This window comes from Euphorbia lathyris, chromosome 9, assembly GCF_963576675.1.
Source record: "Euphorbia lathyris chromosome 9, ddEupLath1.1, whole genome shotgun sequence".
Taxonomy (NCBI): Eukaryota; Viridiplantae; Streptophyta; class Magnoliopsida; order Malpighiales; family Euphorbiaceae; genus Euphorbia; species Euphorbia lathyris.
Window position 1 is genome coordinate 32,644,484 of NC_088918.1, and position 23,977 is coordinate 32,668,460.

The following is a 23,977-nucleotide window of genomic DNA, read 5'->3' on the forward strand; positions in this document are numbered from 1 at the left end:
CATCCCATGCAACCGAGCCACATTCTTCCCCATCCCTGACATGTTATAATTTAGGGTGAAGCCACCATAAAACTTCGATAAGGACCCGCGAATAGTGTGCATAGCTAGATCCCTCAATATAGGAGACTCTAGTTTCTCAAGGATATCAATATAACCCTTCATTTTGAGAACATGGGAACTTACCGAAGTACCCAGAAACATTTTACGCGAATTTGGAGCCTTAGTCGTTAAGAACCATTCTTGACGTGTCAGCTCCTAAAACATCTCCTTGAAACTACTCATTATCCAGAAGGCACATTGGTCCACAAACTGCTTTTGCAATCCAGGCTCTATCTTTGCTATCATCACATGTGTCCTTATGCTTATCGCAAGTGTCCAACACTTCTTGAGTAGCATTCCGGATAGGGGTGGGATGCAAAGCTCGGTTTAGAACATATTCTCTCTGTTCCTAGATAAGCATTATCCACAAATTTCGAGGCAAGCCGATAAAGTTCTGGCTATTGAGCTTGTCCTTCTCAAGGATGGACCGTAGGAAAAAGGAGTTTGTATTTTCCATTTACCAAGTCTACATAGAAAAAAGAAAATTGGTTAATCTTTCAATGTCTTTTATTTCTTCTGACTAAATGAATTAATATCCTTATAACTCGATTCATGTTGTAGTATGATTTTTTTACTTAGTGAACCGAGATCCTTATTTGGCCTCGACTTAGTCAAACTGAGTCAGTACACCCGAGCTTAAGTTATTTAGGTAAAGACAATCCGATTACATCATGTGTAACTCTCGGTTTGGAGGGAAAAATCTTTCAAAACCTATGCTTAAGTCGAGGATCTGCCTAAGGTCCATGTTAAATTAAACCACCAACTGAAAGTTAGGCGTATCCAATACCTTAATCCTTGTCTCACAAAGATGTTCCAACGCACCGCCTTTGGCACGACCTTTGTTGGAAAATCGATGCCTTAACAAGACTCATTTGTGAAAAACATTTATTGACTTACTATTGAGGGATTGTATTTATTGATTTTAAAGCGGCTTCTTAAACGACTTAAAACGACTCATAGATCTCAACGTACGATTAAAGTAAAATGACATGACATGACATGGGTTATTCTAATACAATTCTATACAAGTTTTAAACTTTAACAAAATTAAAAGACTTCACTTCTTGCTCCAACTCCAAGTTTGGACCTGGACTTATGAATTTAGACTTTCTCCTTATTGGATTAGAAAATTTAGAACTTGCTAATCTAAAAAAAAATAGAAATTAAAACGACTTTATTCATTAAATAAAAGTTTAACCTACTTGATTTTATTATGTAAAATCCAATTTTACAAACTTGAAACAGATATAATATCTAATATTACATACCCTTAACATGTACAAAAATTTACATATGCATTTACATATTATCCAATAATATATTTTCACTTATACATATATCCAATTTATACATTTATTCCAATATTATCCAAAAATATAAAATAATCAAAGAAACACAGTTTAATTATATATATATAATTAAAATATCATAATTGCATTTTATACCTTTCCAAAACAGATATCAGAAACTCTATCACCTATAATCTGATTCCTCAACTGAATATCATAATGTATGAATATCAGAAGCTCGGTTTAGAACATATTCTCTCTATTACCTATGAATTTCACAATTGAACAGCTTAAATGTATGAATTGTGACATGGTTATTCGATTCTTCTTTATATCAAACTGACGGTAATTTACGCTTTGAAAAATAACAATTACCTATATTTATCCGTATTTATATTTAGATTTGTACAATTTGACTTTCAAAACTCTTTCTGACTTTCTTTTAGAAATTCATATCTAAGAAAATCTCACTAATATCATATACTAAACCATATAATTAATAACTCCTCGGCATAACACCCATTTGGCAAATCCAAATCCAACAATTTAATTACAGCTTGTTTTGGGCAATCATAAAATCCAAACTATTTTTTTTTCATAAAACATATTCTCCAACTACATGTTATATAAAAACTTCATATAACTAAATTTTTATCAGCAACATATAATGGATGCGGTTTCTTGCAAGAATTTTTTGTTTATTCTTCTGATTCTTTCAGGTTTCTTTCCCTTTTAATTATTTTATTTTGATGCAGTAAATGAATATTAAATCAATTGTTTTGATATTTTAAAAAATGATTAATCAATTGCAGTTGGAATAAGATTGGAAGCAAAAGAAGCACGAACATGTAAGGAGATACTCCCAAGACTTCCAGGGGCAAAGAAGTGTAACCTTGAAAATTGCAAAGGAATTTGCAAATTTATGCACAAAGGAACTGCTCAATGTGTTGATGTTTTAAAGAAATATGATGTTTGTTTGTGTCTCTGGGACTGTTAATTCATTATATAATCCAATTAATTAAATAAAACTTTTATTTACTTTAATTTCTCATCTCATATACTTCGGATATGTATGCCATCTTATCCGTGATTAAAGAAATTAGGTATAAATTTATCTCAAGGCTCTCTTGTTTTGCCACATAGAGTTAATGGATTAATTCATTTAAGTGTAAGAGGATATCCAATCACTTTTCATATTCATATATCCTTATATGCTTGAATTAAGAGCAGTGGCGGAGCCAGAGCTCAAAGTCCGGAGGGGCTCCATTGCATGAAGATTTTTTTTTCTTAATAACGACTTAAGGCTTTAATTCATAGTAGTCAAATCAAAATTTTCAAAAATTTTGATAATATAAGGGTAAATTTGATCATAATTGGAAACATTAAGGTACAAAACAAATTAAATATAAAGTAATGATAAGGTGCAAAAATAATCTAATGTTTACACCTAAGAACAATTTTACCCCTAACGCCTAAAATGGTGCAATTTTACCCTTAACGTTGGCAGTCAAGAGCAATTTTATCCATAATGTTGACAAGTTTTCGAACATAGGACCAATTGGATGTAGAGATTCCTTTAATTATCACTACAACTAATTATGCAAACTTAGTTTATGTCGAATAATCACATTCTACATTATAAGTACCAATTTTAACTATTTTGGGGCTGCTCGGGACTGAATCACTGTTCGTCAAGGGTGTTCCGGAGGGTCGGGAGACCCTCCCCTAACCCTAGCTCCGCTCCTAATTAAGAGATAAGGATTAATTATGGGAAAAAAAAAGAGATAAGGATTAATTTTGCTCATAAAATTTTTGGGAAAACTCAATTTTCTAAATTTATTGAAGGTTTCACAAGTTTCACCAAAATTTTAAATTTCACAAGAGTTTCACTAAGATTTTATTCCAAATTTCTTAACCCTCGAGCTCACCGTTAACTCAACTTTACTCGTTTTATACAACGTTAATCCAGAACCTGTTTGCGAGTTTATTTTTTCAATATAGTTGTAAAATTTATCGACAAAATTCAATTGCTTATCATATTTGGTACATTTTATTCCATTCTTTCTTATTATTCACAACAAAAGTAACTGGGAATTTAAAAACATTTTCCCTCATTTAGACTTTAACACATTTTATCAGAAGTCATAGTGCATTTATCATTAATAGATCATACAATTACATGTTCAGATTTGACGACATAATTCCGGACACACACAAGTAAACCGAAACAATAATAAATGCTACTGTCTTAGAAGAAAAAAACTGTCAGTATATAACCATTTAGAGCTATCTAGTTGAATTTGAATTCAAGTTGAGAGATATCCTTGAAGGAATATATCTCTAAAGGGTATAGTAGTCAAGCACTCCATATACTATATCAAATTTTCCGGTTTAATGGATCAAATTTACAACTATGTACAATTCAGTTATAAACTATTTAATGTCACATTTTGTCAAGCATTGATCATGTGTCCACTATGCACTTCTTTTCCGGTGTGGTTAGATCTCCCACTAAAAAAAATTGGCTTTTAACAACACTTTTATAGCAATAGTTTTATAAAGAGTCTCATGAGCACAACATTCTTAACTTCCTATCTCCTATGTCGCAGTCTCCAAATTGTCCGTTAGCTAAATAGGGATCCACTGGAAGTATGTGTGCTCATAGGTGAAGGGACTTAACGAGATTAGTAATAACATAACGCACAAGTGAAATGAAGATAACGTGATTCATAACTACGCAAAACATAATTGTAGTTATGACATTAGACGTAAAATTGCTCGCTCTTAGCTATCAACGTTAATGACATGCATCTTATCCCTATAAAATTTGAACTCAAATAAAAAATATTAGGCAAAAGCCATCTTGAAACCCCTTTAGTTTTAATAGATTATTATTCATTTTATATGAATTCAAATAGAAACACATACACAATTGTGGATTGAACAATCTTTCTGCTGTATCATAGATGGTTTATATTTGTTTGGGAAAAATAGTGATATAGTATCAAATGATACCTACACATGACATCTTAGGAGCTCCCAGATCGACCATCACGTGTCTCAAAACAAGCTTTCAGATCTATACGAAACTTCACATTGGAAGACTTCTTCTAAGAACCGAACTCCTATCAGAAAAAGGAATCCTAGGATTCCTAGAAGGCAAGGATCCAACCTAACCCTATATATATAGACAGCTAACCTAACCCTATATATATAGACAGCTATAGCCACGTAACACCTAGTCCATTCTCTTCAACTGTTTATAAGCACTTGACTGAATTAGGTATCGGAGCAGGTTCGTTGGACTTTGACCCCTCTCTAACCTTGGTTCTGTTTTACAGATTAGTACACAGAAAACTCGGCGGGACACCTCTCTACCCTTGGTTCTGTTCAGATACACTGTAAGGTTTTTAAGGGATCCAAGTTTCAACACTAAAATAGAGAATAAAAATTCGAAAAAGACTTCAACATTCCCAAATGAAAGAAAAACAAGAAAAGCTATCATGGAACTTTAAAGATCTTAAAAAGCAGTAATTCTGTCTCATTATGCTACAAACAAAATACACATCTTTCTAATTCAAAGTAACAAGAGTTTAGCTACCCTACTTACTCCTTTGTTGACAGCATTTAGCAATTTCACTGCCAATGTCCTCAAACCATCCAAACTATATCTTCAACCTATAATTCTATTGTAAATCTAGAAAGAAAGAAACGAAAAATTAGCAGGCACTCTCAACTATATCAACTACTTCCTTTGCAGATTATACAACTGAATTGCCATTATTGGCAGACTTCTCTTCTGATACATTCATCTCCACTACCTTCACCTCTCCATTCATCTTCCCCTGTGTAGGGGCAGCTGCAGCCACTGGTTCCTTCAATACACCATCAATCGGTTTTTGTGAATCCATAGCGATGTTCTTATTAGTATCTGTCAAATCATCGCCAGTCTTCCCTTCCGAAACCTTTTTTTTTTCAGGACAACAAAGTAATTTAGCAACTTAAGCTCCATGAGGACATGTAGAAGTAAAATAATAATAAAATATGTTGCCCTACCTGTTTTTGAATCTTTCGCTTCGCCCTTGTCTCTTGCATAATCCTTTCACGAGCAGCATAAAACTCAAAATCATCGAGGATAGATCCCTTGCCTTTATGGCTCTTGAAAATTTTAAGTACCTGAATCCCCTTCTCCAAGATAACCTACAGAATCAACTTAGCCATTTATAAATTTGAAGGGTTGCTGAGAAAGGAGAGCATATGCAAATATGGCAAGAACTGCATAAGGAATACGAGAGGATTAACAAAAGCAACCTACCTCCTGTGTATCCCTGCTATTAGTAACAGGCTTGTTCTCATTGTTTTCTAGAGTTATGTGCCTCAAAGAACTATTTGGTACATCCTTAATAATATGCCACTTCACGGGGAAGCAACCGATCCATTTCTCCTGTTGCCAGTAGTCCACAGTTTTGTTAAAATCAACAGGCCCCATCATCTCTGCTAAACCAACAAAATGACCGCTTGTGTTCACCTAAAAAAACAAAATTAATTTTTGAAAAAAGCTTTAAAATGAGACAAAATGCACGAGCTTCCCATCTTAAAACAGTACATGGTATTAAATTATTGATACTTACAGAAAATAGTAAAAATACAGGGCAGCCAGCAGAATTTTCCTTCGCACACTTGTAAGCAGCGTCCAGCTTTCTATTCCCATTTGGTGTGCTTGCCCACACACCATATTTGATGCTTTTATGAACATCATCCTCACTATAAGACTTGATAACAAAGAACTTTGCATTGGAATAATCCTCAGGAAAATCCTCCATGTTGTAGTGTTCGTCGTCTGGCATTTGAGATACATTCTCCGACTGGACTGGCTCTGCAACAACCAGGGACTCAGATTGGTTCTTAAGACCCTTGCCCCTAGGCCCTCTATTCAACTCACTTAGACCTTCCACATTCTCATTGCCAAAACCACGGCCCTTTGTTCTGTACTTGCTGTCAACAACCACCCATCCACGTCCATTTGTCCATGAATTACCATTGGAGGATCCAAATCCTGCACCACCTTGATATCCATACTGGTCATAAACTCTGTTGTACGGGTACACCATGTTCATAGCTCCTGAAGCTTGACCCAAACCAGATATTGGTCTTGAGGGTTGAAAATTCTGAGATTAGATCAATTAACATAACCTTAATAAAACTGAGGCAGTGGATAGTGCATGAGAAATTAGAACACCAAATAGATCTCCAAGCTCCTAAATCTAAAAATACAAGCAAGCGGAACTTGGAGCACAGCAAAACAGGGAAATTTTGTGATAAAGATGATAAATGATATCAAAAAATTTTCCTCTTTATTCTTGCAGGTAGGTTAACACATTATTCATCAAAATATTTCAATTAATTAAGCATCATATAAGAAAATTTGCTAAAGCCACCTAAATCATTGGTAATTTCCAGATGAGTAACATGTAGACTACTACTAAATACATACCAAATGTGAAGAAACCCCAGCACTGGTTGCATGTAGCCCATTAGGATACATGGATGCATCAACCCAAGGGACTGGTGACTGATATCCGTCGTATCCATACCTTGGATCATGGTAACTGGGGGAAAATTGTGCTCCCTGGTTGTAGGAAGAATTGAAACTTGAAGATGAATTTCTATTCACTGGTCTGAAAGGTTTTGGTCCATCAATTTTATTTACAGTACCATTGGTTTTATCACCTGCAGCAGAAGTTGGAACCTCTACTTGAGATGCAGTGCCTGAGTTTGGCGAATAACGTGCCCCATGGTAGAAAGGAGTAGTAGGGTACTGATAATGCTGCGTTGCATATAGCTGGCCATCATTTCCCATGGTAGGCACAGTTGAATTTGGAGAAGGGTATGATCCATAAGGTGCATAACCATAGCTCTGCTGGTGTATAAGAGTTCCATTGTTGCCATAGATGTCCTGCTAACATATAAGAACCCATCAAATGAAATTCTAGCCTAAAATATCAACATTCCTCTTCAGTGCCAACAGTTTTCTTTACTATACAATTGTTGCTACCCAGCAAAATTTGGGAGAGAGATAGAGAACCTGAGGGGTGAGGGAGGCAAGGAGAAGAAGCTTATTAATTGAATTGAAAACACACACACATATAGACACACAAGATGAAAATGTACTTGAGATCAAATCAAAAGAAAACTAAGCTAAATCTATCATGTCATGTTCACCTTAACTTTCCAAGAGGGAAAAAAAATACAAAAGAAAAAAAAAAACGGGATTGATAGACACTACTGAAATTTGTTCAGTTGTAGAGTAGTGCATGCACCCATTTCCACTACAAATTCTCAGACTGTAACATTAGTAGCAAAAAAATAAATAAATAATTGATCAATTAAACATTCTCTGGAATAAAATTTCTCAAAACTACACATGCAGCTTACCAGAAGAATACTAGTGGTTTTGGTCCATATTAACAACCAGGGATCATACACAGATATAGTGGTTCGGTTGTACTACTACTAATAGCCAAGATAGTTGGTAAAGAGCTATGCCAATCAGTAACCATATGACTGCACAAAGGTCATTAAAAGGAAAAAATTAAGCAATCAAGAATCCTTGTTACCTTATTTGACACTTCAGGCGTTTCAGTCTGAGAACCTATTGATAATTTCTCCAGTGCACCTGCAACCTCTGTAATAGTAATTGTAAAGGATGCACAAAAGAAAAAGGGGTACTAATCCAAATCCATACATAGTGGCAATTTTCCCACGAATCTGTAACAAAAGTTATCCTGACAAAGCAATCCCAATAAGATCTGTAAGCAATCCTATTACAATAAGTAAAAGAGAGAAAGGAATGAATTTGGCATAATAATATATTTCATCATAAGATTGTGAAAATTGATGAACAGAACATTGTTAATAATAAAAGATGCTCAGACCCTACGAAATCCCAAATCAGAGGACACATACAGTTCCAGTAAAGAAGATAATGTCAACCCGCTAAAATTCCCAGAAAATTGTTGACATATAATCACTTATTCTCAATCAAGCATAATTAGTGAAGTGTAAAGATAAGTAAATTTCTTTTTCTTGGACTAATCAGAACACACACACACACAGCGTAAGAAAGCTCATATGAATCATAGAAAAATGAATTAAAGAAACAAATCTGGATGAACCCACAAAGAAATAAGACGTGAAAATGTTGAATGCAAATGGAATACACATAAAGTGATAGGCATATACACATAAAAGAATTGATAAGAAGTAAAAAGGATACGATCAGACGAAGACGGAACAGAAGCCATGATGATAGAATAAGAGTGCAGAAAGAAAGAGAAGAAACCCTAGAAAAATAGAAGGGAAAGGAGAGTGTTAAGAAAATGGAGGAAAGAGAACTATGGGGACTTGGAGAAAGGGTAGCCGCCAAAAACCCAAGAGCTGGGGTTTTAGAATCACATAAACGTCAAACAGTGCTTTCTTCACTTGGCGTTTTATATTGCACCACGGATCCATTTCCATTTTCTATCTTTCTTTCTTTTTTTTATCATATATTATTTTTTATTTCTCTCGTCCAATTTTTCTGTTCGAGATTAGTCAAATACCTTTGAATAAAGGGTAAAGGGTAAAATTCAAATAAAATCTCTGTGGTTTCACTAATTTTTAGATAATGGACTATGGTTTACTTTTTGTCAAAACGATGATTGAAGTTTTACATTTTTAATAATGTTATTAAAATCATCTTTAACGACCTGAAAATGAAAATTTTCAAGAATTAAAGTTGTTCAATGTCATATTTTCTATGGAACTACATTTTCGATTTTAGAAAATCATCTTTTTGGAACTTTCTCTCTCTAAACATTAACTTTCTCTCTTTTTACCAAATATCATCTAAATAATATCGAAATAAACAAGTTGAAGAATTAAAGTTGCTTAAAATATTAGTAGTTTTTAAAATATGTCATTTTTGAAATCGTCAATGGTGATTTTAATAGTATCAATCGAAAAAGTCTTTATTTTGCTAAATTTGAAAACCTCAGTCCTCGTTTTGACAAAAAGTAAAACACAGTCCTTTATCTGAAAATTAGTGAAACCACATGGGTTTTATTTGAACTTTACCCTTGAATAAATTCTATTTTATTTTTTAATTTTATTTTAGGAAGTTATAATTTAACACTAAAATTCAAAATGGTATTCAAAATGCTATTTTTTTTATTATTTAGAGAGTGTTTGGTTACTACTTTTCATGTTCCTGTTTGCATTTAACTTTAAAATTAAGAGTCTTATATGTTTGGTTAATGACATACAATTTGTTTTTTACACCTGAAAAGTAACATTTTATAAAAGCAGGGAATTTCTGCTTTTTGGAAAACATATTTTTTCAACAGCAAACAGTAAGTAAAACAAACGGACCTTAAATCATTTTAGGAAGTTCAAATTTAATTCTAAAAATCAAAATCGTATTCAAAATGGTAATTTACTTATATCATTTTAGGAAGTTGAAATTTAACTCTAGAATTTAAAATGGTATTCAAAATATAACTTTACTTATATCATTTTAAGAAGTTCAAATTTAACTCTAAACTTTAAAATGGTACAAATTTATCTTTATGTTGCCAAATAACATCAATTTTGCTATCACTTAATAGAAAATTTGAATAAACTGATTTGACAATTATTAGATAGTCATATTAGATTTTTCAAATAAATTTATTGATAAACTGAAATAATTTCGTATATTTTACCAAATTATTTATAATTATTTAATAGTATAGTAGATATTATATGTAGTTTTTTAAGATTAGCTTATATTTGATAGACTTAAATATTAATATTTTTATATGTTATTTATAATTATATTACTAACAAAATAAATATTTTAGACAATTAATATTTTGAAATGTCTCATTTTTTGTTTGGAAGCTTTTTGAAATGTATGGTTTGATAATTAACTAAGACTCAAATACTGTAAACTAATCTATTTAAATTCTCTATTAAAAATTATCAAATTGATATTATTTAAAAATATTAAAATTACATAATTTTATATTAAGAGTAAATTTACGCTTCCTCGATAATAATTTACACTTTAATCCAATAAAATAAAAGTAGAGCGGACTTGTATGTTCTTTTCTTCAACTTTTCTCTTCCATTTTGGGCTTTGGGCCAAGCCTGTTTTTCAACTCAGCTTCCCTAGCCTGTTTTTGAACTAAAATTTTACTAAACTCAAACATCACCGAACTGAAATATTACTAAACTGAAACATTACTAAATTGAAACATTACTAAACTAAAACATCATTGAACTAGTAATGTTGTGTGTTACCCAGGCCACTTATAACATTGTGAGTGGGAGTCATACTGTGGGCCCAATCTCCCCTAGTAGAGGGTTACGGCAAGGGGACCCGCTCTCTCCGTATTTATTTCTGTTCTGTGCGGAAGGCTTGTCTGCTTCGCTATCTAGCCTTGAAAGCCAGGGCTCTTTACACGGGTGTCGCATTGCCAGGATGGCACCGCCTATCACTCACTTGTTCTTTGCAGATGATAGTTACATGTTCTTCAAAGCTAATGCAGTGGAGAGTTTGTGTGTGAAGAACTGCTTAAGAAGGTATGAACTTGCCTCCGGTCAAAAGGTAAACTTCGACAAAAGCTCCATTTCGTTCAGTAAAAATTGTTTACCGGCTACACGTGCTGCAACTGCGACGGTACTGGGTGTCTCGATTGCTACTGGGCCTGGTAAGTACCTTGGTCTCCCCTCTATTGTTGGTCGAAACAAGTCTATGGTTTTCAGTTTCATCCGGGATAGAGTTGCGCAGAGGCTTCGGAGTTGGAAGGCGAAGATGCTATCCCGGGCGGGAAAGGAAATCCTTATCAAATCGATTCTCCAAGCCCTACCAGCCTATGCGATGAGTATCTTTCTCCTTCCAAAGTCCCTGTGTGAAGAACTAGAAAGGATGATGAACTCGTTCTGGTGGGGCTCTGGAAGTAATCAGGGAAGAGGAATCCGATGGAAGTCGTGGGAGCGCCTGTGTGCCCCGAAGAAGGCGTGAGGTATGGGATTCCGGAAGTTGAGACAGTTTAATGTGGCTCTTCTTGCAAAGCAAGGGTGGAGACTGATTAACAGCCCTTCGTCTCTTGTTGCGCGGATTTTTCGCGCTAAATACTACCCTCACAGATCGTTTCTAGAGGCGGAGTTAGGCGGGAATCCTAGTTTTGTGTGGAGAAGCCTGATGGAGGCCCAGGCTGTGTTAAGATCACGAGCTAGGCGGGTGGTGGGAAATGGGTCGAATATTAACGTTTGGGAGGACCCTTGGCTCCCGAATCAGCTAAACCCGTTTGTCATAAGTGAAAGGTGGATGGTGTCGAAATTAACACAGTAGATATGCTGCGAATTCCGGGTAGAGCAGCTTGGGATATGGACTTGGTAAGGGGATTGTTTTGCGAAAGAGATGTTGAACTGATATCCCGGATCCCACTGAGTCTGCGTAATGTTGATGATGCCTGGTCTTGGACGGATGGTAAGTCGGGGCAGTTCAGTGTACGAGCGGTCTATCTTTCGCTGAGTGCAGATGGGTCAGGGGTAAATACGGCGGCAAATGCAGTGCCGTGGAACTCTGTTTGGAAGTTGAAGGTGCCTCCGAAAATCCGGAACTTCTTATGGCCTGCTTTATCAGAAATTCTCCCGACGCGGACTGTGTTAAGAGAAAGACGTGTCCCTATAGCTGTAAATTGCCCTCTGTGCCTCAGGGTGGAAGAGTCGACAATCCACAGTTTGGTGGGGTGTCGGATTGCACAACAGGTCTAGATATTATCAGCGTTTGGTAGCTCTGGGCTGCAGGCGGGGTCGTTTACTGAATTCTGGTTACTGGTACTTCGTTCAAAGGGTCAGGAAGATATGGAGCTAGCAGCTGGCCTGTGCTGGGCGATTTGGCTGAACAGAAACAAAAGTGTTTGGCAAAACACGACGTCCCCTGCTGCTATCATCTTCGACTCGGCTGTTTCTGCTTTATCGAGCTGGAAGTCTGCCCAGATTCGCAAAACGAGCCACGGGTCACAGCCAGCCAGTACAAGTTGGTCACCACCTCCGCGGGAGTTCCTAAAAATAAATGTGGATGGTGTGCTCTTTGAGAATGAGGGCTTTGCGGGTTTCGGCATGGTTGTGCGGGACGAGTTCGGCCATTTTATTGCTGCAAAAAATGGACAGTTGCACTGCCCTCTCGATCCCTTCCTGGTCGAAGCCTTAGCCTGCAGGGAAGCGTTGAGCTGGATCAAAGAGCGGGGCTGGACCCGCATAATGGTGGAAGTTGACTCGCAATTGGTCGTTTTGGCCCTTAAGCGTGAATCCCCTACTTCCTCTTTAGTAGATGTTATAATAGGCGACTGTAAATCTCTGATAGGAGATATAGGCCCTTGTGAGGTTTCTTTTATTCCAAGGTCAGCGAATCACTATGCTCATGTTCTTGCTCGAGCTGTGGTCCTGGAGTCTGATCGGGGTACCTGGTTTCACCACCCCCCCAATTTTGCTATTGTTTCAAGTAACGCATTCATCTAATAAAGTTTCTCGAATTCTTGTCAAAAAAAAAAACATCATTGAACTGAAATTTTACTAAACTGAAACATCACTTAATTGAAACATTACTAAACTGAAACATTACTGAACTGAAATATTACTAAACGGAAACATTACTAAAATGAAATATTACTGAACTGAAACATCACTGAACTGAAATATTACTAAATTGAAACATGACTGAACTAAAATATTACTAAACTGAAACATGACTAAACTAAAACACTACTAAGCTAAAACATTATTAAACTGAAACATTACTAAGCTGAAATATTACTAAACTGAAACATTATTGAATTGAAATATCATAGAACTAAAACATCACTGAACCAAAACATTACTAAACTGAAATATCACTGAACTGAAACAATACAAAACAGAAACATTACTAAACTGAAACATTGCTAAACTGAAACATTACCGAATTGAAATATTACTGAACTGAAACATTACTAAACTGAAACATTACTAAACTGAAACATCACTAAATTGAAACATACTGAACTTACACATCATTGAACTCAAATATCACTAAACCAAAACATTACTAAACTAAAACATAGCTGAACTGAAATATCATTTAACTGAAATATTACTAAAATGAAACATCACTAAACTGAAACATTAGTGAATTTAAACATCACTGAATTGAAACATCACCGAACTGAAACATCATTGAACTGAAACATCACTAAACCGAAACATTACTAAACTTAAATATTACTCAACTAAAATATTACTAAATCGAAACATCACTAAACCGAAGCATCGTTGAACTGAAACATCACTAAATTGAAACATCACCGAACTGCAAAATCATTGAACTAAAACATCACTAAACTGAAATATTACTAAACTCAAACATCATTAAACTGAAACATTACTGAACTCAAACATTACTCAACTGAAATAGTACTAAACTGAAACATCACTAAATTGAAACATCATTTAACTGAAATATTACTAAACTGAAATATCACTAAACCGAAATATTACTAAACTGAAACATAGCTGAACTGAAACATTATTAAACTAAAACATTTCGAACTGAAACATCACTGAACCGAAACATCACTAAACTGAAATATCACCGAACTTAAACATCATTGAACTGAAACATCAGTGAACTGAAACATTATTAAAATAAAACATTACTGAACTGAAACATTATTAAACTGAAACATCAGTAAACTGAAATATTACTGAACTGAAACATTAATGAACAGAAACATTATTAAACTAAAACATTACTAAACTGAAACATCACTCAACTGAAATATTACTGAACTGAAACATCACTGACCTGATACATTACTAAAATAAAACATTACTGAACTGAAATATTATTAAATTGAAACATCACTGAACCGAAATATTACTGAACTAAAACATTACTAAATTGAAATATTACTGAACTAAAACATTACTAAATTGAAACATTACTGAACAGAAACATTATTAAACTAAAAAATTACTAAACTGAAACCTTACTCAACTGAAATATTACTGAATTGAAACATCACTGAACTGAAACATTACTAAACTGAAACATTGCTAAAATGAAACATTACTGAACTGACACATTATTAAACTGAAACATTACTGAACTAAAAAATGACTAAACTTAATCATTACTAAATAGAAACATTAATGAACTGGAACATTACTAAACTGAAATATCACAAAACTGAAATATTACCGAACTGAAACATCACTGAATTGAAATATTACTCAACTGAAACATCACTGAATTGAATTATTACTAAACTGAAACATTACTAACCTAAAGCATCACTGAACTCAAATATTACTCAACTGAAATATCACTGAACTGAAATATTAATAAACTGAAATATTACTAAAATGAAACATAGCTGAACTGAAATATCACTAAACTGAAATATTACTAAACTGAAATATCACTGAACTGAAATAGCACTGAACTGAAACATCACCGAACTGAAACATCATTGAATATAAACATCACTGAACTAAAATATTACTAAACTAAAACATCTTTGAACTGAAATATCACTGAACTGAAACATCACTAAACCGAAACATCACTTAACCGAAACATTACTAAACTGAAACATCACCGCATTAAAACATTATTATACCGAAACATCACTGTACTGAAATATCACTAAACTAAAACATCACTAAACTGAAATATTACAAACTTAAAAAACCACTAAACTGAAACATCACTAAATTGAAACATTACTGAACTGAAACATCACTAAACTGAAATATTATTGAACTGAAAATCTCTATACTGAAATATTACTAAACGGAAACATTACTGAACTCAAACATTATTGAACTAAAATATTACTAAACTGAAACATCACTATACTGAAACATCACTATACTCAAACATCACTATACTCAAACATCACTAAACTGAAATATTACTGAACTGAAAAATCACTAAACGGAAACATCACTAAACTAAAACATTAGTGAATTGAAACATCACTAAACTGAAATATTGCTAAACTGAAACATTACTGAACTGAAACATCACTAAGCTGAAATATTATTAAACTGAAACATTACTAAATTGAAACATTACTAAACTGAGACATCATTGAACTGAAATTTTACTAAACTGAAACACCACTGAACTGTAATATTACTAAACTGAAACATTACTAAATTGAAATATTACTAAACTAAAACATCATTGAACTGAAATTTTACTAAACTGAAACATCAATGAATTGAAACATCACTAAACTGAAACATCACTGAACTGAAATATTACTAAACTGAAACATGACTAAAGTGAAACATTATTGAACTGAAACACCACCTAACTGAAACATTATTAAACTGAAACATTATTAACTTAAACATTACTAAACTGAAACATTACTAAAAAGAAACATTACTGAACTGAAATATCACTGAACTGAAATATTACTAAACTGTAACATCACTGAACTTAAACATCACTGAACTGAAATATCACTGAACTGAAACATCACTGAACTAAAACATTACTAAACTAAAACATTACTAAACTAAAACATTACTAAAGTGAAACATTATTAAACTGAAACATTATTAAGCTGAAACATTACTAAATTGAAACATTGCTGAATTGGAATATCACTGAAATGAAACATCACTGAACCAAAACATTAGTAAACTGAAACATCATTGAACTGAAACAATACTAAACTGAAAAAAATACTAAACTGAAATATTGCTAAACTGAAACATTACCGAACTGAAATATTACTAAACTGAAACATTACTAAACTGAAACATTACTGAACTGAAGCATTACTGAACTGAAACATCATTAAACTGAAATATCACTCAACTGAAACATTACTGAACTGGAACATCATTGAATTGAAACATTACTAAATTGAAACATGACTGAACTAAAACATCACTAAACTAAACATCACTGAACTGAAACATTACTGAACTGAAATATCACTGAACTTAAATATTACTAAACTGAAACATCACTAAATTAAAATATTACTAAACTGAAACATTACTGAACTGAAATATTACTGAACTGAAACATTACTAAACTGAAACATCACTGAACTGAAATATTACTAAACTAAAATATTACTGAATTGAAATATCATTGAAATGAAATATTACTAAACTGAAACATCACTGAACTGAAATTTCACTAAATTGAAACATCACTGAACTGAAATGTTACTAAACTGAAACATTACTAAATATCACTGAACTAAAACATTACTAAACTGAAATATTGTGGAACTGAAATATTACTCAACTCAACAAAATCTCTACTAAACTTCACAACATCACTACTGAGCTAAGTGATATAAATCACCATATGCAAAAAGCTGCTGACGAACACATTACTAAAGCTTTGGAATCCATCCTTTATCACCTCCAAGACAATCATCATGATATTGAAGCTCTAGATCCGAAGATCTCTCAGATTTCCCAACAACATCAGGCTCTGATTCAGCAAGTCAATCATATCTCTAACCACCATAAGGCTTTGGACCATAGTCTTATCAAAGTCTGTTGGAACTAGAACTGGAAAAACAGCAAAAGACCGAACAAAAAGAAATGGGCAGAGTCGCGGACTATGTCACTTTCTTTAAGACGTTCGCGGAACTTTCGGGAAATTGCAAATAGTGTAATTTCTGGTCACCTCCAGGATAAAACATCCCTCTATATACGAATTTGTATTGCAACTATACAAATACGTTTCTGTCTACACTCAATATCAATTGCTTGGTTTCGAAAGTAATATCTAATTCTGTGTTTTGGAATGGCAGTCTCACACCTATTTATAAAAAAAAAATAGAGCTGTTGAGCTCTGATTTAGTGGAGAAGAAGGTGGGAGAGAAACCAGGGAAAGTGGAAGACTGGGTATGTAAAGACTCGACCAGTACAAAAAATAGACGTTATGGGAGACTTATTCAAAAAGCTATATTTAATTAAATAAAAAATAAAACCGAATTTAATAAAATAATAAAAATAATAAATATTATTAATTTTTTCAATAAAAAATTATAGAGTTTACACCACACCAACCCAACCCGACCCGAACGGATGGCAGTGGCGTGCGTGCGTGTGGTGGTCAAGTGTTAGGCACGAAATTGACCATACTTAAGCATACCATATGTGATAAAATGGGGTTAATAAAGGTTTAATCTTGTTTAAATGAAGGACTAATTGGTGTTTTATGCAGATTTGTATTGATAAAGTCAAAAAGGCTGTTATGCAGCCTGTTTTGCGTCTGCCAAGAGGAGAGGAGCTTGATATGATCCAGCGGGTAATGCTGCAATATGATGACGGACAACGACGTGAGGAAGCAGGCAAGAATAGACATATCGACTCTTGAGTGTTCAAGAGTCAAAAATTATACCACCACTTTAAGCACTGAAAACAATATCCCATCTCTTTTTGAACAATCTTTCCATTTTGTAATATTTTAGATTATTTTTGCGTACTCTTTATCTTTTTCCCTCCTATTTATATTGGTAGAGGGAAAGGAAGGAGACTTTTGGATACTTTGGATACTGAACAATTTTGAGAGAGAAGCTCTCAAGGAAAGAAATGATGACTCCTTCCATGGAGGCTCGTAGATTTAGCTTAGGCTGTTCACTCCGCAACATGAGTGAGTAGTCATTTTGAATGGGCTAGGCCAGTAAGGGCTGGTTATGTAAGTTATCTATTTCCTTTTTATGAATGAATGATAATACATATTGATGTGTTTGATAAAGTTCTTATTCGCATGATTATATGCATCTATCTTAGTGAATGATGAATGATAGGGAACTGCTTTCATCTTCATGGATCTTTTTATCAAACTTCCAAGACTCGAAATAGGAATATAAGGGGATTGTATCAAGGGTTTTCTAAATAGAAATGTTGTTTCGCTCGTAATGCAAGAAAGAACCAACATTAAGGACGCTTAAGGTTGTAGTAAGTCTTAGAATCTTAAGAACACACGGAAGTTGACTTAAGTGAGCTTTAAAGTAGAGACATTGACTTCACTTTATGTCATTCATGAATAAATAGGATTTTAAATGCTGAATGTAACCTGTTCCGCTTTGGCTTAGCCTGTTCTCTCTTTTTATCATAACCAAAACACATTTTCTGAGATTGAATCTTTGCCTTTAGTATTTCCAGTTACCAGATCAAATAATTTCTCAACTAAAGAAAATCACACACCACGAACACCCTGTTCTCTAAGGTTTTTTCTAGTAAAATTTGGTCATCAATCCCTGAGGAGACGATACTCTACTTATCATTTTATTACTTGTATCTAGTGCACTTGCTAGAGTCTGTTTTGAGGACAACAAGTTTTTGGTGCCGTTGCCGGGGATTGAAAGCAACAAATTTTATCTGAAGATTTCTGTGAAACAAGGTGTTTTTAGTCTGTTTGTTAAATAGTGCAGCCAAAGGCAGTTTTTTCTTACTGTCTATGTGTAGAGCTGGACCGCCAGTTTTTCCTATCGATCTTGAGTTAGAAAGAACGTGTAGAAGAAACCAAGCAACAGCTAGACGAGCATGACAAAGAGAAAGACAGAGGCAAAGAAGAATGGCTGGAAGAATACCAGAACAACTTGCTTCAGAAGGAGAAGGTGAAAACAATAATCCACCAGTCATGAGAATCAGGGATTATTCCAGACCTACCACTGAAGGGCACTCGTCATGCATTGTGATGCCTAACGAAGGGAACAATATGTTTGAAGTAAAAGCGTCCATGATACAGATGTTACAACCAGCCGTGCAATTCAATGGGTACCCCACTGAAGATCCAAACACACATATCCAGGAATTTGTTACGTTGTGTAACACCTTCCGATCGAATAGAGGAGTTGACGATACGTGATAAGGCTGAAGCTGTTTCCTTTTTCTGTTAAGGATAAATCAAAGAACTGGCTAAAGAACTTGTAGCCAGGGTCCATTGCAACCTGGCAGGATATGGCCAGTGCATGTCTGATGAAATACTTTCCACCAAGACAGGCTATCAAACTTAGAAATGAGGTGTCCCGCTTTGTGCAAGAAGAGGATGAGTCTTTGGCAGAAGCATGAGAAAGATACAAGGAGCTGCTAAGGAGGGTACCAAATCATGGCATCCCCATATGGATGCAAGTACAAAATTTCTACAATGGAGTCACTAATACGTACAAAATCCAGATTGAATCCATCGCAAATGGTAACCCCGAGGACCTTGAACCGCAAGCCTTGTATGACCTCATTGAAAAGGTGGTAAGCACAAGTTATAATTGGCACTCAGCTAGGCGTGAAGGGAAGAAGACGACAGATGGTGATGTAGTGTCCAAGCACCCAGGTGGAACAGCTTGTAAGGCAACTCAGCAAAATTAATGTATCATCCATCCATAGTGAACCACCATTTCATGATGTATGTGATTTATGTGGAGGGCCTCACTTCAACATCAACTGCCCTGGAGTAAAATAAGGAAAAGGTGAGCAGGAACAATGTGATTATGCTGGTACAATCAGAGGAACCCACCAAATCCTTATTCCAATACATACAATGTAGCCACCAGAAATCATCCGAATTTCGGATGGACTGGACAGCAGAACCAGCATGACCAACCAAGATACCAGCAGCAGCAGGGAGGACATTATCAAAGGCAACCTCAACAGCCTTACAAATAGCTTGTTCAACCTAAAGAGGACGTCAAATAGGACATGAAGACCATGATGATGCAATTTATGAAGCAAACACAGGCTTCCATAAAGAATTTGGAGACACAAGTGCATCAACTAGCGGTTTCATCGTCATCAAAAGGAAAAGGAGTTATGCCTAGCAACACCGAACCAAACCCTAAGGGAGATGTCATGGCCATCATGTTACGGCCTGGTAAGGAAACCACTTCTCCTTTGATTGCTAACAAAAGTGCTGAGTGTGCAGGTACATCTAAAACTATTGAGAATGAAAAGGAACAGACTGTTCCTGACCAAGAAGGGCCAGCCGTGACGGATCTAACATCTGACCTTAATCGGGAGGAACAAGGGAAGAAGTACTATCCACCTCCTCCCTATGTACCACCTGTACCCTATCCGGCTAGGCTTGTGAACAAAAAGCTCGAAGAGCAAAACTCCAAAGTGCTGGATACATTGAGGAAGCTGCATATCAACATTCCCTTTGTGGAAGCACTTGCCCAGATGCCTACATATGCAAAATTCTTGAAGGATATCCTTTCCAATAAGAAGAAATTGGAAAACATCTCAATGATCCAGCTAAATAGAGATTGTTCGTCCATACTCCAAAACAAGCAGCAACTTCCTAAAAAACTTAAGGATCCAGGGAGTTTTTCAATTCCATGTTCTACTGGCAAATTAAACATTGAAAATGCATTATGTGACCTAGGTGCTAGTATAAATCTGATGCCATACTCTGTTTATGTTAAGCTAGGGTTAGGTGAACCACAACCAACTAGGATGTCAATCCAGTTGGCTGATAAGTCTGTATGCTACCCTAGGGGAGTTGTAGAGGATGTGTTAGTCAAGGTAGGGAAGTTCATACTACCTGTAGATTTCATAATCATGGATATAGATGAGGATTTGCATGTTCCTATAATTCTGGGTAGACCGTTCCTAGTAACGGGTAAAGCATTAATAAATGTGGGAGAAGGGAAGTTATTCTTCAGAATTAATGGGGAAGAAATAATTTTCAAAATGAATGAAGCTATGAGACGTGCTAACACAAATGATGATACATGCTATTTCTTAGATGACTTTCGCAGCTTGTCTGATTCGCAGGAACAGGGACAGGACACATTGGAGGCACTTTTGGGAGAAGAAGTGAACCTTTGTGAAGGAACAGGTTGTTCCATTGAAACAGAAGCCTCACCACTTCCCCCAGACACAAATGAGCCCACTCATAAAGAACCACCAGAAATACCCAATGTTCCATTGTCTAAACCTGAACTCAAACCTTTACCATCACACCTCGAATATGCCTTTCTTGAACCGCCAAACGGAAGCCCCGTAATTATATCTTCCAAGCTGACTCCCGACCAGAAAGCGCATCTCATGGAGGTCTTGAGAAGTAACAAGGATGCTATTGCTTGGAAGATGGATGATATCAAGGGAATTAGCCCGACGGTATGTGTTCATCGGATTCTCATGGAAAAGGACCACAAGCTGTGTGTCCAACCACAGCGCAGGCTGAACCCGCACATGAAGGAGGTTGTAAGGAAAGAAGTAGTCAAGCTGTTGGATGCTGGCATCATTTAGCCTATCTCTAATAGTATCTGGACAAGCCCAGTGCATGTTGTTCCGAAGAAAGGGGGTACCATGGTTGTTCTAAATGAAAAGAATGAATTGGTTCCTACACGAACCATAACCGGATGGAGAGTATGCATGGACTACCAAAAGCTCAACGAGGCAACGAGAAAAGACCATTTTCCCTTGCCATTCATAGACCAGATGCTGGAACGATTGGCAGGATATGCGTTCTACTATTTTCTTGATGGGTATTCAGGGTACAATCAAATTGCCATTCACTCCGAAGATCAGGAGAAAACAACCTTCACCTGCCCTTATGGGACTTATGCTTACCGACGTATGCCGTTTGGGTTATGCAATGCCCCTGCAACATTTCAGAGGTGCATGATGTCAATCTTTCATGATATGGTGGAAAGAACAGTCGAGATCTTCATGGATGATTTCTCCGTGTATGGGAATTCATTTGGAAACTGTTTGAACAACCTGGAGGCTATTTTAGTTTGCTGTAGAGAGACAAACCTGGTCTTGAATTGGGAAAAGTGCCACTTCATGGTCACTAGAGATATTATACTCGGGCATCAAATCTCGGAGAAAGGAATGGAGGTCGACAAAGCAAAGGTCGAAGTGATAGAGAAACTGGCTGTTCCAAACAATGTCAAGGATGTGCGGAGTTTCCTCGGTCATGCTGGGTTCTACCGACGATTTATAAAGGATTTCTCCAAGATCGCTTTGCCATTATTGGCACTGTTGCATAAGGATGTAGATTTCACTTTTGGAACAGTCTGTGTGAAGGCATTTGAGATATTAAAAGGCAAACTGATCAACTCACCCATACTAGCTGCACCCAATTGGGATTTGCCATTCGAAATGATGTGCGACGCTAGTGACACATGTGTGGGAGCTGTTCTTGGCCAGCGAATTGAGAAGAAGTGATAGGGGCGTTTCGTCCCTATCTTTTAGCGTGATTTACAGATTAATTTTAAGAGAAATAAATAAGTTTAATTGCAAAAATAAAGTGTTTTAATAAAATAACAAAATAAAAATAAATCTCGTACTTTCGGTTAATTTTCCCTATTTTTTAAATAAAAATGTCAAGCTAACTCGGCTCTCGAGAATTGTATTTCAGGTACAAGCAAGGAGTGAAATTCCTTCGACATACGCGGGGCGTATCACCCTTCACGCGGGGCGTGGAACACTTGGTCAGAAATAATTGCTCAATCCACAGGCACCACGTGGGATCTAGTCACCAATACGCGGGGCGTATCAACAACCACGCGAGGCGTGGAACATGTGTCAGAAATGATAAGCCTAATCCTGAAAGTCAGACTGCATGGTCTCCTTGAGTCAACTACCCTACACGGGACGTACCACCTTACACGCGGGGCGTGTAAGGAAGTTCTTCAATCCAAAAAAGCTCAGAGACTCATTTACGCGGGGCGTGCTTCAGCTGCGCGAGGCGTAAAAGACACAATTCAATCAATAAAATCTCAGAAACTCAACCACGCGAGGCGCACCCAAGTCTACGCGGGGCGTGGTTGAGACAACAAGATCTGGATTTGGTCCACATGCAGGAGATTTCTGACGGAATGGGCAACTACGCGAGGTGTACTCCACCATACGCGAGGCGTGTCATGGGAAATCTGCAGAAAATCATGTTCCTCCATGCTTGTATTTTGTGAACTTACAATTCTACCCTTAGCTTGATGTGTATAAATAGGGGCCGACTCTTAGACTAAAAAAAGAAGACACCATTGATATACAATTTTACTATAGTTAAAGCTCTTGTTATTTTTGTTTGAGATTGTATTTATAGAGCAAAACTCTTCCACCTTGAGAGCTTGTTCGTTGATTCCGACGTTCCATCAAAGTTCCGCTCCATCTCCGCTCACCAAGCTCGAAAGCTCCACCTCCAAGTCCTAAGAGACGGCCTTGAGTCCGGTTAGCTAGTTCCGAGGGTGGATTCTTCCCTTTTTACTTACTAACTAGCTTGCACTCTTCCTATGTACTAGGCTTGGTTGTATTCCGTATTTACATTTTCCATATTTATAATATATGATTTGCAATTTCCATTTCTATATACGTGTTGATGTTTATTGCTTGTTTTGATACTCGTAATTGATTATTGTGTAGGAGAACACGATTTTCGATGCCATTCGAGCTATCTTTAGGGATTCATATAGGTGTTGCCTTACCGGAAGTGACGCTCCGGAAACCGTAGGAATTGACAAACCACGGAACTTACGGGCCCTAATTTCTGGTCCCAAGCATTAGACACGCCTTGACTAGGAACCACGTAG

General features: G+C 35.9%; 1 protein-coding gene and 1 non-coding gene across 2 annotated transcripts; both read right to left on the minus strand.

Annotated features, from left to right (window-relative positions):
- Positions 1-4,866: 4,866 nt before the first annotated feature.
- LOC136206479 (YTH domain-containing protein ECT2-like) lies at positions 4,867-8,858 on the minus strand. Its single transcript, XM_065997541.1, has 7 exons — positions 8,665-8,858; positions 8,006-8,073; positions 6,883-7,344; positions 6,020-6,556; positions 5,704-5,916; positions 5,445-5,588; positions 4,867-5,353 (listed from the first exon to the last, which is right to left on the minus strand). The coding sequence occupies exons 1-7, from the start codon at positions 8,690-8,692 to the stop codon at positions 5,150-5,152; spliced, it is 1,656 nt and encodes a 551-aa protein (XP_065853613.1). The 5' UTR covers positions 8,693-8,858; the 3' UTR covers positions 4,867-5,149.
- Positions 8,859-19,451: 10,593 nt separating this feature from the next.
- LOC136207760 (small nucleolar RNA R71) lies at positions 19,452-19,558 on the minus strand. Its single transcript, XR_010676888.1, has one exon. It is a non-coding gene; the product is annotated as a small nucleolar RNA R71 (small nucleolar RNA).
- Between the last annotated feature and the right edge of the window lie 4,419 nt (positions 19,559-23,977).